The sequence below is a fragment of the Lithobates pipiens genome, unplaced genomic scaffold (genome assembly GCF_037356315.1).
Source record: "Lithobates pipiens isolate NorthernLeopardFrog02 unplaced genomic scaffold, aLitPip1_a1.2 Scaffold_23, whole genome shotgun sequence".
NCBI classification, from domain to species: Eukaryota; Metazoa; Chordata; class Amphibia; order Anura; family Ranidae; genus Lithobates; species Lithobates pipiens.
This window is the reverse complement of record NW_027507785.1, coordinates 56,323,062-56,339,637: the sequence shown is the minus strand read 5'-3', so window position 1 is coordinate 56,339,637 and position 16,576 is coordinate 56,323,062. Positions and strand designations below refer to the sequence as shown.

Here is a 16,576-nt window from a genome sequence, read left to right as displayed (position 1 = left end):
ATATCTATCTATATATCTATCTATATATCTATCTATATATCCTGCTTTTACAACAACTTTAATTGGCAAGGATTTCCTTTCACTTCCTGTTTGGTTACGGGACAGGAAGTGTAGGGCAATCTCTGCAATGGGACACAGATGGCAAAAAAAAAAAAAAAAACAGGGGTTACAACCCTCCCTTACTCGGAAATGAATGAACTTTAATGCTGAAGTAGCGGCCGCATTTTACTGTAAACTCTTCCCATCGGCATGTGAGACAGAGGTTCTAAACCCTTCCCTCAAGGGGTATATATAAAAAAAACACACCCCCTGTTCCACTTTGACCCATTACCTCCTGCAAAGCAGACAGGAAACCCGACAGAAGAGTCCACACATCCAAATAAGACACACTGCTCACTGGCATGTTAAAAAGACATGCTTGTCATTCTTAATAAAACAAGGAACAATAAGAACAAAATTGAGAATTCTGAATATATCTGTAGTAGATACACAAGATTTTTTTTGTTTTTTGTTTTTACAATAAATATACAAAGGCTCATACGTCTGCAGTTTAAGGCCTTGATATCTGGGCCAGAAGAAATGTCAACAGATTTCAGATTATGCAGTTTTTTCGTTTTTTTTTGTATACACGGCATAATATATATAAAAAAAAAAATTTTGTTTCTTTCCCGGTTTGCGAAAACTGAATACAAGTCTTTATAGTGTAGGCAAGAAAATAGGCAGCTCTGTTCACAAAAGTCCATCTTGTGACCCCCCATATAATACAGGAAGACAAAAATGTGTTGTCTTTAAGCTGCTTTTGTACAGTTGTTTGGATCCCCTTCCACCCCCCCCCCCCCCACCCCACCCCCATGCTCGTATAAAGGCTCTTTTCCTTCAGATTCTTCTGGAACTCACAATAAAAATTTTAGTAGTTTTCTTAAGATGCACATTTGAATGTTTTGTCTTATACTTTATTTTTTGTAGTTTTTTTTATTTAACAGAAGAAGCCTAAAAGGGCTTCATAACTACACCAATAATAATAATAAAAAAAAATAACAGGAAAAAAAAAAAAAAAAATGTAGGCATCTTCTTTTAGTGTAAAAGTCTGTACACGTTTGTTTTGTAATGTCACATTCCCTCCACTGTTGGAAACTATTTCTTTTAGTGCATGTTGTTGCTGTTGGCGATTGCAATGGCTTCCTGAATTTCTCGGACAATCAGTATTCGATTCAGCATCTGTTCCATCTGCTCCCTGCTGATTGGCTGGGTGGAGTACCAGATCGGACTGTTTGGGGCGACCACGGGCTCTGGCGTCAGGTAAAAAGTGTCATTTCGACCTTTCACGCTCTGTGGGCTGGATAGGAAAAAGGAAGAGGATTTATCAGAAGTGTACTCTTAAAAAAAACAAAAAAATAAATAAAATTGGAATCACTTTAATAAACATGTTATACTTACCTGCTCTGTGTAATGGTCTTGCACAGAGCAGCCCCAGAGCCTCTCTTTTTGGGGTCTTCTGCTGGGGGTCCTGGCTCCTCCCCCCTGATGAGTGCCTCCAATAGAAATCCTCTTGCTATGGGAGGGCTATGAGCCATGCTCCTGTAAATGGACATTGTCCATTCACAGAGTGGCTCGCCCCCTTCTCTCGCTCCTCATTGGCTTACTGGCTATAATTGACAGGAGAAGCAAATGGCTCCAGCTGCTGGGTGAGCCAATGAGGAGAGGGAGACCAGGAAGAGCAGCTGCTCTCATGTACACATTACTGGATTGAGATGGGGCTCAGGTAAAGTATAAAAGCGAGACTAGAATGCATGAATGTAAAAAAACAAAAAAATAAAAATAAAAAAAAACCCTTCTGCCTTGATGACTACTTTAGAGAGACATTCTCACCATATGTTATGGACCCTTCCGAATCCGAGCACTTTAAATAAGAAGCTTAATCCTGACTGATGCTCTAAGTATTGACCTGAATCGACACGAGGTACAGGAAGGTTACAGGGTGGGGGCTGCTGTGGTCCGGACCATTGGTCAGGGCGGTCTTGAAAGCCTTTGGCGTATGTGCCCCCTGGAAAGGCAGTCCAGGGGTGCCTAAAAGTCACTGAGTGAGGGTCACATTGATTTTGGGCACCACAGCACGCTTTTTTAGCACCTGCCTCTTGGGTCGAGCCTTTTGGCTGGGACCAGAGGAATTTCTTATTCCTGGCCGGAGGGCCTGGTCATTGTTACACGCAATGGCCACTCTTTTCTCTCCTCTTCACTATCCCTTTCCCACTTTATTTGTTGTGTCAAGTCTTTGTTTTGTCACTTTGCACGTTTGATGTGACGAGTAGGGTCACAGGTCCCAGGGACTGTCCTGAAAGTCTGGGCAGGGGTGGACAGGACCTTTTGGCTTAGTTTGCCCCCCTCTCTTAGGGTTGGGATCTCCCTTCGGGGGAGCCTCCCCTAGTATTTGGAAGGTCTGCTGAAACAGACCCACCCAAAGAACGGGGTCCGCCTGGTTTCGGCCAGATGGACCAAGTTTTATGTGTCCTTGTCCCCGTCTGGAGCCTAACACCCCGGGGGATTCAGGGCAAGGTCCTCTGATTTTAGAGGGCGTGTGTACCCGTCTGCACTTTTTTGTGTCACTCTTTATGTGTGTGCACATTTTTTATGCACCGGGTGAAGTTTTTAAGTGTGTTTTGCACGCCACAGGATTAAAAAAAAAAAAAAAAAAAATACAGGAGGGTTGCGGTTGGATGAGAGGTACAGGAGGGTTGCGGTTGGATGTGAGGTACAGGAGGGTTGCGGTTGGATGCGAGGTACAGGAGGGTTGCGGTTGGATGCGAGGTACAGGAGGGTTGCGGTTGGATGCGAGGTACAGGAGGGTTGCGGTTGGATGCGAGGTACAGGAGGGTTGCGGTTGGATGCGAGGTACAGGAGGGTTGCGGTTGGATGCGAGGTACAAGGGATTTGGGGTGGCAAAAAAAAAAAAATCTATTTAAATCTTGAATCGAGTTGAGGTCAAATGGATTAAAAATTTCAGCAAATCGATTTTTTTCCACCAGGACCGGCGCTGACACCGCGCCGGTCCTGAGGTGCTGCGGGCAGGAGTTTTGAGGAGAGGCCACGGCTTCGGCCTAATCTGCAAAAAAACCTTGTAGAAAATCACCCAGCTCTAGTACAAGGGGATTATAAATGGATACGAGGTAAAAGCGGTTAACCTACACTCTTGACAACTTACAGCTGAACCTGAGCCTAACCATCTTGCACAGTTGTACCAGCTCCTCTCCCGGACTGAAATTACTCTGATTTCACTGCACACTGGGAGCTTCTCACAATGTGCATTGGAAACCGTGGCAAGACAGATGGAGCCTGTATCATCTCCTGGAGAACATCCAGGAACACATAGCCATTTCTACCACAGCCTGAATGTGTCTTGTCTGCCCCTTTCATTTATAGGACTTCAGTTCTTTCAATCATTGCAGCTCAGCAACACATGTGGGCGTTACCCTAGGGTGATCTGCATACAAATACAGTCTGCCTAGGATTTCCCACACCTCTAAACTGTCACCCACCCATGATGGTAAATTGATATTTGCATAATTCCTCCCAAAAACCTTGCATCAGGGCAGAGGCCTCATGGGAGGCGCACTGAGATGTTTTCATGAAGCCATGTACAGCCTTATTAAAAAGGATATACACAAAAGATGCAGCAAGCGGAATTTTTAAAAGCACCACACAAAAAAAAAAAAAAAAAAAATGTAAAAAATAAATTACAAAGTCAGCTTATTTAATGATCTATAAACACTTTGGTTATACGTGATCTCCTCAAAAGCTTACCAAGCTGGTCAATTACATGGTCTAATCTAACCAATAGGGGGCGCTGAATGAATATAAAAAATGGGAAGCAATTTTTCCTCTCAAGTTTATAAAAATAAAACCCACATTAGATGAGAGCACAGCAATTGAAATGTGTCAAGGGAACACACCTCTACACATTACATAAAGATAAAATAAAACAAGAGACACAAGTATGCTTTGCGTGCCAAAAATCTGCATTGCAAACAGACAACATGGCTTTGCGTGCCCAAAAAACGGCAGGCACCTCTCAGGACAGACCCCAGCAGCTAAAGGAACCCTCTTCTTGTCCGTGTCTCTCCTGTGCTGACAGGATCATTCAGCTTCACAGGAGCCCAGCAGAAGGAGCCGCGAGCTCAGCCGATCACTTAGACCCATTTCACACTGCAGCGCTGCTAAAAACTGTGTTTTTAGTGCTTTAGCAGCGCTTTTCAGGCACTAGCTGGGTGGGTTTTTTAAGGTCACGTGACCTTAAAAAAATAAAAATAAAAAAATAAAAATAAAGAAGGAAAAAGTCCCGTTTTGCAGTGCTTTCAAAGCACTGTCAATGGGCAGGGGTGTTTTGGGAACGCCATTTTTAGCTCTAAGCTGCCCCAAAGATGCTGCTTGCAGGAATTTTCCCAACGTCCCCCGAGCGGGAAAGCACTCATTGCAAACAATGGGTGGCAGTTTTAAGGCCCTTTTTAGAGGCTATTTCTAGAGCTAAAACGCCTGAAAACTGCCTCAATGTGAAAGGGGTCTTATGCCGCATACACACGATCAGACTTTGAGGGACTAGGTCCGACGGTCTTTCCGACTGACTTCCGCCGGACTTCCGCCGGACTTTCCAAATGTAAAGGAACAGAAAAACTCTGGATAGCCGCACTCCGGATGAGGTAAAATAAGTATTGCCTTTATTGTTCCCACTCAAAAAGTCTTCACATCATACAGATCACAACAACAAAGGGATAAGGAAAATAGAGCAAAAAATGATGATGCGTTTCACGCTAAAATTAGCGCTTATTCATAGCTTTCCGAATGAACGGACTTGGCCACACACAATCGCACCAAAGTCCGGCGGATTCGAGCGTGATGACGTACGACCGGACTAGAATAAGGAAGTTCATAGCCAGTAGCCAATAGCTGCCCTAGCGTCCGTTTCTGTCCGTCGAACTAGCATACACACGAACGGATTTCTCGGTCCGGCGGAGTTCTGGTGGGAAAATGTAAAACACGTTCTATTTCTAAAGTCCGCTGGATTTTTGGCAAGCAAAGGTCCGATGGAGCCCACACATGATCGAATTGTCCAACGGACTCGTTCCGTCGGACCTTTGCTGTCAAAAAGTCCGGTCGTGTGTACATGGCATTACTCCTTGTACCACATGGGAGAAGCCGAATCATGGCAGCTTCAGTAAAAGGAGCTCCTCGCAGCCTACAGAATGGGTCAACAGAAGAGAGGTATGCAGTACACCTCTAAACACCACGGTCTCCTCACTACACCTTACTGCCCACCTAACTACTGCCCCTCAGTCCATCCCACTGCACCCGTTTACTCCCCTGCCCTACCTACAGTCCACCCTGCTACTACCCCCTAGTCCACCTTGCGGTGTTGTATGTGCTGTATTACTGTAATGTGTAACATACTCCCGACACATCATTGACACTTCCTCCAGCTTTGCAGCTGTCTGCCAGTATGGAGGTACAGGCAGGCGAGCTGGAGGCAGGAGCCATACATTGCACCTGCATTCTACTGATCACTGGTGCAAAGCTCTGTAGGCTCATAAAAAAGGGCATTTTCTTTTCCTGAAAAAAATATATGTGCATTTATTTCTTAAAAGGTGAATTTATCCTTTAAAGCTGTATTAAGCTCAAAAGGAAACAATCCTTAGCCGTGGCGGCTGAATTTGTTTTCTTTCCTTTATATTCCTCTGGTGATCCAATCAGTACAACTGTTATCTTTCAACAGAACAAACTGTCCTGCAGATGTAGCAGAGGGTTGAGACAAACCATTTACCACTGACAGGGGGTGCATACAATGAACAGCTTCTATTTATTGATGTATAACGTTTATCCCGAAAGAAAAAAATAAAATAAAATTTGCTGTATCTGCACTGTTACCTGGAGTTTGGCTATAGAGGTAGGTTACTGGCCAGATCACCAGAGGGGGAAAAAAAAAAAGCCTAAAAACTGAGGGGGAAAAAAACAAAATGCAGCCACCACATCGAATGATTGATAAGCTGCAATATATGACATTCTTGGTTTTAGGTTTAATACCGATTTAACGTATTGCCAAAATACATTTCCTAGAATTGTTTTTTTTTTTTGCACTGCTGTTCTGCCAAGTGGCGAATAATTTTTTTTACATACCATTTGAAGAGGTAGAAATCATAAAGTTTAATGGGACATCTCAGGGGATTTTCTGGGTTCTCCGTCTGCTCGGCATACATGTCGTCTGTAATTGGAAAACCTGGAATAGAGGAGGAGGCCATATAAATGTGAGATGACAGAACAGTCCGTTCCTGGGAAAACGATGCTCAGAATTGTCCGAGAGATCCTACCTTTCTGTTGCCCCGTCTGGTGAATGCCGAGTGCCTTCAGGTATCGGATACTCGTACTCTTGTCTTTTGGGTTGGAAGGATTCTTTTTCGTCTGTCTTAGAACTTTGGAGAAAGCCAGTCTCATGTGCTGATCAACAGTCTTCAGTAAAAAGTACCTGGATGGAGTAGAATACACATGCAGGGAGTTGAGCAGAAGTGCAACCTGCCTAAACAGCCTAAAGCAAAACACACACACACACACACACAACTTCAGGAAGACACAAACTAATGCAGCTCTGTATTTATGAATTAATCATTAAAATTTACTTTTCTAAATGCAACCAGTATAACCACCCGACTGACTTGATATTAGCCTTTTGCAATCCCCTATAACACACCACTTAGACGGGGTGAAAAATCAAGGAGACAGAGGAATGACCCGATCATTCTCCTGCTGCTCTTTCATGGCCCAATCAGCAGTTAAGAGGGGGAGGGGGAGGGGACTACTACTGTATCCTTTTTGCACAGAGCACTTCCTCTCAGGTCCCCCCCGCTGGCACTCTAGACTCCTCCCCCCACTGAGTGCCCTCACAGCAAGTTGCTTGCCATGGGGACACTAGTGCGTGCATGCATCCATAAGACAGAGCGGGGCTCGCCCCCACTCCCTCGTCACTGGCTCGGATTGACATCAGCGGGAGACCATGAGCAGTGAGAGAGCCTAAGCTATCAAACACAGCACTCGATCGAGATTGGGTCTCAGTATATATTTGGGGGGGCGGGGTGGGCACAATTGCAGGGGGAGCTGCATGCAGAACCGCTTTAAAGTGTAAGTCAGGGCTAAAGAAAAAACAAACAAACATTCAGTACATCTATGCAATAAATGATACAAAACTGCCTATTTGCAAACAAATGCAATGCACTGCTAACTTCCTGTTTGAGCGGGCACAGTGCCTTTGTTGGACTGAAGACCCAAAAAAAAAACTCTGGGTTGGTTTACTAAAGCTGTAGAGTGCAAAATCTGGTACAGCTCTGCATGATCTCCACTCAGCTTCTAACTTCAGCTTGTTCATTTAAGCTTTGACAATAAAACCTGGAAGTGGATTAATTCTATGCAGATTTTGCACTCTCCAGTTTTATTAAACCAACCCTAGTCATCCCTGCCTGCTGGACTACAAAACTCCACCTCCTCCCATGAACACCTTTATTTCCCTGCTGGCTTCACTCACAAGAGCCTGACAACCATGTATATGGAAACGGGAAGGGACTTTTGAAAGAAGCAGTTCTGGGAGGCATGCCTACATTAATAGCAAATGACCTCTCAGCAGATTGCCCTGTGCATATACATACGTGTGTGTGTGTCTCACTATCACTTCTATTATAGAGAATTTGATTGATCGATCAGCACTTACTTTGTGTTGAAGAACATGAGTGTAGTGAGCAGGGTGGCAGGAGAGTGGGCACCCAGCTGCTTGCACTCCCACAGCATTTCCTCTGTCACATGGCTGGGGATAACAAAACCTGCAATGGTACAAAACTAGGTTTATAAACCTCCGTTTTCCACAATGGTTTATTTTCCTGCAACAACTTCTTATGTTTCCTGTATTGTTATAAAAACGACAGCTGGATAAAACAAATTATGCATATTAGACAATAGTGTAAAATGTTATTCAGAGTGTCACTACTCATTTGAAACTTTAGAGCCTTAACCACTTAGTGCTTGTTCACACAGGGGCGACTTAGCTGCCTGACAAGCCGCGCTCCGTCCTGTTCTATGGAACCATTCTGATAGGAGTGACTCAAGTCGCTCCGACTTAGAAAAAGGTTCCTGTAATACTTTGGGACGACTTTAAGGCAACTTGCATAGATTTCTATACAAAAGTAATTTTTGGCACATCAGCATCGTCTCTATGTTCCGTTTTACCTTTGGAACGCAAGAGACGACGTCAGGTTATGACTTCGGGTTAAATGTTTTATGTAGATGCAATGATAGGAGCCAAAATCGGGATAGACGTCGTCACTTCCGATTTGCGCTCCAGGCTTTGGAGCGCACAGGAAGGTGAGGCGGCTGATTCCGGATATGACTGTTAGGAGGAAGTGACGTTCTTGTCACTTCCGTATCCAAACCGAGGCTTGGTACGCAGTTACGAAGCTCTGATCGTGGTATACTCGGCCTAATACCCAACAGACGACCTCTTAGCTGCTTTTAGTAAATTAATTGGGTACAACTGGCATGTGTAAATTATAGGTCTGGTCTGCATGTGCTGTTGTTCAAAGCTACGGCGAGGGGGGCGCGCCCATTTCCGGTTTTCGGGTCAGACCGTGGAGCGCAGATAGGGCGGATATTCCGTCCATGTTTGCGTTCCATGGAGAGAGTTTTGTAGACGCCTGTGATCTGGTACACAAAGCCCTAAGGAAAATGGCGCCATTTGGTGGCGAGGTTAGTGTGCTAAATGTATAGGACCCGAGAAACGTTGGGATGTGAGATGCTCTGTTTGGCGGCAGCCTTAAAGTTATGCGAGTACACTTCAGGGTTAACTGAGTAGGCGGTTACCTCCCATAAGCCCCAATTATCAGTTAATTGTTTAGTATTATATATTGTAGCAATGTGGGTGGGGGGGGGTCAAAAGTTATGGTTATGCCCCAGTAGGGATAGCATTTTTATGCTCCCCACATTGCTTTGGCCTTTTTATGCATCACGTGATATATTTTTTTGTATTTTTGCGCTTTTTATATAATTTTTCTACAATAAACCTTTAGTTGTTGAACTTCACTATGCAAAGCGCTTTTTTGTGCTTTCCCTCTCTATGGTGAACCTGTATCGAGCCTTCCTGGATCAAGCTCTACAGAAGTCCGAACCTCGACAGTCGATCCAATTTCCAGAATTGTTGATTACGGAGAACTGAGGATCGCGATGTACAACCCTGAGGAGATATACCATCTGGCTGGGAATCCTGCCGTTTGGGCCATTGAACCCTCTCTGTGCCTTTATGACACATTACTATATGGTAGTTGTGTCCAACCTATCTGGTATATCAGGTATCCACCTCTTCTAGCGATTATCCTGTAGTCGGTTGCAAAATCTGCAGTACTTCGGACCGTGTGAAAATTTGAATCTTTATGAATTCGATTGTTACTAGTGGACATTCATTTATCCATCAATACTGGAACTCTGATCATTGTTTATGCATTTAGATTGACTTCACTTATTCTTTATGTACTTAGATTGAATTCACTTGTATTCTATATTGTTTGCACACACCTAGTGCCATATATAGGTGTATCTTAGCGCTGCACTTTCGGATATGCAACAAATACATGAAAGGTGTCACAAGAAGTGCTTACCGAGTTGAGTGACTCGAGGTTGAAATGTCTTGAGAACTTGGTGAAGAAATTCTGTGAATTTAAGGTAGTAGGGATCTGAAAATATATCATCCACTCTCCCGTTCTCACATAAGTACTGAAAAAGAAAACATGAGCTTAAAAAAAATAAAAAACACATGCAGGAAAAAATAAATAAAAATAAAATAGAATAAATGCAGAGTAACATTTATAACACATCTTAACCTATATAAAGCATATGCCTAGCAGCACTAGGGTGGGCGGCTCAAATCCCAACCACAGCACCAACTGCATGGAGTTTGCATGTTCTCCCGATGCCTGCATGGGTCTCCTCCGGGTGCTCCAGTTTCCTCCCACACTGAGTTAGGGAACTTTGGGATTGCAAGATTCTTGAGGGCAGGTACTGATACCATATATACAAGGCCCCCCCTCTTCCCCATAAGGGCTTAGGTTGAAATAAGACACAAGTCCATCTAGTTCAACCAATAAACCACAGGCACTCACCTTCTGGATACAAAGCAAAATATAATATAGTACATCTGGGTCATAGGGCTCTCCTTCCCCATTACGAGCTTCTTTTGTCATGAGACACAAGCCGTAATTCAGCTCTGCTACTGCGGATGAGACGAGGTCCTCCTGAAACCTCAGCAGTTGGCGTCCTACAAAGACAAAGGTGTGACATTTAGGCACAGAGGAAAATACAGACAAAAGGATTTGTGCATCAAATCCTTTAGCACTTTGAGATACTGTGGCTAACATGGTCACAATTTCAAACTTGAAAGTAGTATTCAATAATCCTGAGTCTTTCTAAAGATAATCAGTTACATTTGCCTGAAATTTGATTTCAATTAACTGTTTTAAAGAGGACAACCTTTGTTCAGAGTCCATGCTTATAAAAAGTATAAACGTGGCTTGCCTTCAAACAATGGTGCTGACCAGCTACCAAGAGTCCACATTTTGGTGCCTTTTTTTGGAGGCATCTGCATTGAAAATCAAAGTCAACACATTAAAATGCATTTCGCCCTGATGCCCATTATAAGCGCTCCAGGACCGATGGGCGTGTTCAGAACCCGTCAGATTAGGGACTTAGGAGAGCCTCTAAAATTCTGAGCTCTGACGACAGATGGGAGAGAATTGAGGATCTTCGCACAGACCCCTTAAAGTGTTTGTAAACCTCAGACATGAAATATGAACAAAGCATATCCCTCTTTAGTGTGTACTTGTCTCAATCCAGAGCACCAAGTGTGATTTCTGCCAGTGTCCTATCATATATGTTCCCCCATTGGATAGTGTCCGCTGTGTACTGTGCATGCGCAGTACATACCACACACAGATTCCGAAAATAGCCGAGGATGAACGGCGCCTGTGCCGTGAGTCCAGGTTTTAGCCCCACCATCCAAGTGGACAGAGTAGGAATATAAAGAGCCGAGCACAGCGAGGCTGAGCCCGTGAGGGTCCCTCTAATTTTCACAACCCTATGTCCGTTTGGATGGTGGGGCTACCACCTCCACTCACGGCGCAGGCGCCGTTCATCTTCGGAAATTTTCCGAAGCTTCTTCTGCCTGCGCAGTACGGGGCCAGACACTATCTGCCAGAACACCGGCTGCCACTTCTGACAAGTTTTCCTGATGCCAAGAGATAAAAAGGTGTCTGGGACTGCTTGTGATAAGGGCTGAGTGGTTGCATTGGTTCTTATCACATGAAAGCAAGTCTGCTCTAAAAAAAAAAAAAAAAAAAAAAAAAAAAAAAAAAAAAAAAAAAACAAACAAACACACACACACACACACACACACACACACACACACACACACACACACACACTACCAGGGTGAGGCCTCTGACTTCAGGCATCACCCCAGTATAACCACTTCCGCAAAATGACGTACAGGTATGCGATTGTGTGTAAAGTGGTTAAATGTTCTCTGTCTGGTTCGGTAGGTTACAAAATCATGGGGAAGACTGCCGACTTCACATTTGTCCAGAAGACAGTCATTGACATCCTCCACAAGGAGGGCAAGTCACAAAAGGTCATTGCTAAAGAAGCTGGCTGTTCACACAGAGTGCTGTATCCAAGCATTTTAATGGAAAATTGAGTGGAATGAAAAAGTGTGGTAGAAAAAAAAAAAAAAGCGCACAAGCAACAGGGATAACCGCAGTCTTGAGAGGATTGTGAAGATAAGGCCAAAGTCAGAGCAGCCCCCTACCAGGAAGTTCTAGAGCACTTCATGCTTCCCTCTGCTGACCAGCTTTATGGAGATGCGGATTTCATTTTCCAGCAGGACTTTGCACCTCCCACACTGCCAAAAGTACCAATACCTGGTTTAACGATCATGGTATCACTGTATTTGATTGGCCAGCAAACTTGCCTGACCTAAACCCCATAGAGCAGTGATGGCAAACCTTAGCACCCCAGATGTTTTGGAAGTAAATTTCCCATGATGCTCAACTACACTGCAGAGTGCATGAGCATCATGGCAAATGTAGTTCCAAAACATCTGGGGTACCAAGGTTCGCCATCACTGCCATAGAGAATCTGTGGGGGATTGTCAAGAGGAAGATGAGAGACCAGACCCAACAATGAAGACGAGCTGAAGACCGCTATCAAAGTAACCTGGGCTTCCATAACACATGCCACGCTGCATTGATGCAGTAATTTACGCAAAAGGACCCCCGACCAAGTATTGAGTCCATACTATACTGTACATGGACATACTTTTCAGTAAGCAAATATTTCTGTATTAAAAATCTTTTTATTGGTCTTATGTAATATTCTAATTTTCCCGAGATACTGAATTTTGGGTTGTCACTATCTGTAAGCCATAATCAAAATAAAATTTGATGATATTCAAATATTTTGAGATGCATTTGTATGTATTGTGATTGTAAAGTGGTTAATACGGTTTATATATATATATATATATATATATATATATATATATATATATATATATATATATATATATTTTTTTTTTTTATTTTTTTTTTATTAAAAACACAACAGAGAACACAAAAAAGGTGTTCTTCTGGGTTTCCTGCCCAAGTGTGCAAAGTTAACAAATCAATGTTTACCTTTAAAAAAATAAAAATAAAAAAAGTTAACATTTTAAGTGATTGTAAAGGCAGGTTTTATCTTAGTGCATTCTGTGTGCAGCAGCCCCTCCTAGCCCGCCTAACATTTACCCAAGCCCCATCTAGATCCAGCGATGCTGTAGGAGTGTCTCGGCTGCCCGGGACTCCCCTCCTCATTGGCTGAGACAGTAGTGTTGCGCCATTGGCTCCTGCTACTGTCAGTCAGCCAATGAGAGAGAGGGGGTGGGGCTGGGCCATGGCTCCATGTCTGAATGGACAGAGGGCGTTGTGGCTCGGCTGCCCCCATAGCAAGCTGCTTCCTGTGGGGGGGGGGGACTTAACAGGAGGGATGGGCCCAAACAGGGACCCGACTCACGGAGCTTGCTGTGGGCACGCATGCCCGCCTCTTAAAAAGGACAATGTACAGGTACATTCGTTTGCCTGTACGAGCCCTTCTGCCAATGTGTATCGGCGTGAGGCGGTTGGCAAGCGGTTAAGAATTGGTTATTTATTGCTTGGTGTCAAATCTAGACTTCTAGAAACACCTACTTCCTATGGGTGCTAATCGGTTGCGAGAGTCTTTCTCCAGCTCTGCGTTCTTTGTCTGTGCCCAGTTCTTCCAGACTTCCAGTCCTTCTTCTGGCTTTAAGGTGTTTGGTAGCATTAGCTCTGGGGAAGGCTGTGGAGGGGGTTCCACCTCTTGTACAGGTTGACTCTAAAAAGGGGGGGGTAAAAACAAACACTGATTAGTCAAGCAAAGCAAGGTACAAGACTAGGCTCTTTGGCCAACATCAGATACAAGGTGGGGGATCCAAGGTGTGGTCACTGCCAGCTAAGCGAGGAGTCTCCACCTCACTGAAAATGAAAACCTTCCAATGTTATAAACCAGCTCCAGCTTTATGCAAACCATTCACTTGTGTGAGCCGGCACATTTCAAAACCATGACAATGCAGCCAAAATCAGTCAGTCATCGGTATCACAGCATAAGCGTGGGTGTGCCAGCCTACCATCAGAACTCACATAATGAATCATATACCATAATTATATGTTCTGAATTTGGTTCCTCCAGGCAAAAACTTTCAAGTAGATGTAAAGGCGAACCATGACAACTGGTTTTATAAATGCTGCGTCTCAAACAATGGGCATGTTCTTTTCGTTTCCTTCATTGCCTCTCAGTGCTGCTGATCTCCCACTGCCATTTTGCCTCCACTTGCTGTATATATGCAACATTTCTCAAGATACGTTTTTCAGGTATACAGCATTACTAAAAGGTTATGTTTATCCACAGTGAAAACCATGCCTGTGCAATGTGTGCCAAAAATGGCCATTTGTAGTCTTCATCTCCATCTGCCAGAGTATCAATGCAGGGGTACAACTGAGAAACAGGGACAGGAGCCGTCATCCTATAACAGGAGGTGCCTGAACAAAACTTTCATGGCAGGACCACTAGGTATTCTTTTAACTTCTTGTCGCCCGCCTATAGTAGTCATACTGCAGGCAAGCAGCACAGCCCTGCTGGATCTTTTACATGTATGTCGAGTCGAAGGACTTCGGCCGCGTACACACGGGCGGACTGTTCGCCCAACTTTGTCCGCTGAACAGTGTTTGGGCAGACAGTCCGCTCGTGTGTGGGCTTTCAGCGGACAGTTTCAGCGGACAGTTTGACGGACAAGGTTTTTCGGAATTTCCGAAAAACTGTCCGCTGAAACCTTGTTTCAGCGAACAGTCCGCTCGTGTGTAGGCTTGTTCGTCAAACAAAGTTGCGCGCATGCTCAGAAAGGATTTTCACGCCGAAAGTTATAATGCAGTGTATAGGACGTCGTATTTTTCGTCCCGTCGTACGTGCCGTTCACGTCATCGCGCACGGTTTCAGCAAACTGTTCGTCCGTCGTGTGTGGCCATGTCCGTCCATGCTAATTTTGAGCGGACTGTTTGCCGAAACTGTTTGACGGACAAAGTTGGGCGAACAGTCCCCGCGTGTGTACGCGGCCTTCCACTTCCACATGCGAGCGCTGGTGACGGCACTGTGATGGGACATGGCAAGATTTCATCAGCGGGTCCCAGCCAATGATTCATGGCTGAGACCTGCTGATCGTCTGTCTAATCACAGCACAGAGCCTTATGTTTAAAAAAGCAGGGAGAAAAAAAACAAACAAAAAAAAAGACAGATAAAGTAAAAGCAGTAAATATTATGCATTGTTAGGCATCTATTTAAAAGGATAAGTTCACCTTTCTACAAAAAAATAAATAAATGCACAATTTTTTTTTTCCTGCAAAAAAAAAAAAAAAAAGTGAATTTGTTTTGTTTTAGGAGCCTGTAAAGCATTGCACCAGCAATCAGGAGATCGCTGGTACACTGTCAGTGTATCTGTATACCTGCACATCCCATACAGGGTAAGCCGACGCTCCTTGACAGGAAGACAATGAACTACCACAGAGCTCCAGAGCACTTTGGTAGTTCATTGAGAACCACAAGCCGACAGCCGGTAAGGATGTGGGGATTTGTAGTTCATTCATACACAGAGCTCCATGTATGAATGACGCGGCTGTGTGGGAGGAGCCCCACGGCATTCAAAAAAAATAAAAATAAAAAAATAAAAAAATAAAAAAAAAGGAGAGAAACAACTAGTACAGGCAACTGCTGCAGCATTGTGAACAGGTTACACGTTCCACCCTAAAAATCGGGTGGAATATGTTCCCAAAAGGTGAACTTGTTCTTTAACCCTTTGATTGCCCCCTAGGGGTTAACCCCTTTCCAACCAGTGTCAATGTACAAATGTCAGTGTTCTAGTATTTATCACGGTTCACTGTATTGGCGTCACCAGTGAAGTCAGTGACCCTCCCAGATAGTGTCTGTTAGTGCCATATCGCCCACCACCCTATCACAGTTCCACTAGAAGTTGCCATTACAGTATATGCCATTGCGCACACACGTGTGTGTGTGTGTGTGTGTGTCTTCCTGCCCAGGCCATTTTTCAGCGCTGTCCCACTTTGAATGACAATTGCACGGTCATGCTACACTGTAACCATGTAAAATTGTTATTTTCTTCACACAAATAGAGTTTTCTTTTGGTGGCATTTAATCACTCCTGTTTTTTTGTTTGTTTTTTTTAAAAAGGAAAAAATAAAGACCAAAAATTTTGAAAAAAAAAAAAGTTTTAGTTTCTGTCAGTACATTTTGTAAATAAGTAATTTTTCTCCTTCACTGATGGACACTGATGAGGCCGCACTTATGGGCACCGATTAGGTGGCAAGAATATGCCGCACTTATGGGCACAGATAGGCAGCACTGGTGGGCATCACTAATGACCAGCTAATTGCTGGCAGTGGTGGACAATCATTGCTGACAGTGGTGGGCAATCATCGTAAACAGGGCACGGGTGATCAGTGCCCCGATTACATACTTAGCTGTCCCCTGTGAGGAGATGCCGTTGATCGGCTCTCCTCTCCTCACACTGTCAGTGCGAGGAGAGGACCGCCGATTACCAGCATCTCCATGTTTACATGTGGACACCGCCAATCACTTGGGTAAAGAGCCACGCTAAAGTGCCCCTATATGCCATCTGTTCCGAATCAGAATGCGTTGCCATAGGGCAGGTGAGCCAGCTGCAACCATAGCAATGAATGCCAGCCATCCCACACCATGGCAACTCATGACTGATCCAGGGCAAACTGGGTCTGATGCTTGCAGCACCCTGGCTGAGAACACTGGGTTAAACCAATGCTTTAGATCCGGGGTCAGCAACATGTCGACCGTGGGAAGCCGACAGGTAGATCCCGATCAGGGCTGTGCTTGCTGCTATGGGGGCACTCATGCAGGCTTGCTTTTGAGCTGG

The 16,576-nt window shown here is 44.3% G+C and overlaps 1 protein-coding gene across 6 annotated transcripts in view; it reads right to left on the bottom strand.

The window, feature by feature from the left end:
• Window positions 1-400: 400 nt before the first annotated feature.
• QRICH1 (glutamine rich 1) overlaps window positions 401-16,576 on the bottom strand; it is a 78,891-nt gene continuing 62,715 nt past the window's right edge. For all 6 annotated transcript variants that reach the window (XM_077451666.1, XM_077451667.1, XM_077451668.1 and 3 more), the window contains 7 exons: window positions 13,290-13,455; window positions 10,176-10,330; window positions 9,675-9,789; window positions 7,742-7,850; window positions 6,354-6,508; window positions 6,163-6,262; window positions 401-1,336 (listed from right to left, as the gene is read on the bottom strand). In XM_077451666.1, the coding sequence (XP_077307792.1) occupies window positions 1,144-1,336; window positions 6,163-6,262; window positions 6,354-6,508; window positions 7,742-7,850; window positions 9,675-9,789; window positions 10,176-10,330; window positions 13,290-13,455 (993 nt within the window). In that variant the 3' untranslated portion in view covers window positions 401-1,143. The remainder of the gene's footprint in view (window positions 1,337-6,162; window positions 6,263-6,353; window positions 6,509-7,741; window positions 7,851-9,674; window positions 9,790-10,175; window positions 10,331-13,289; window positions 13,456-16,576) is intronic.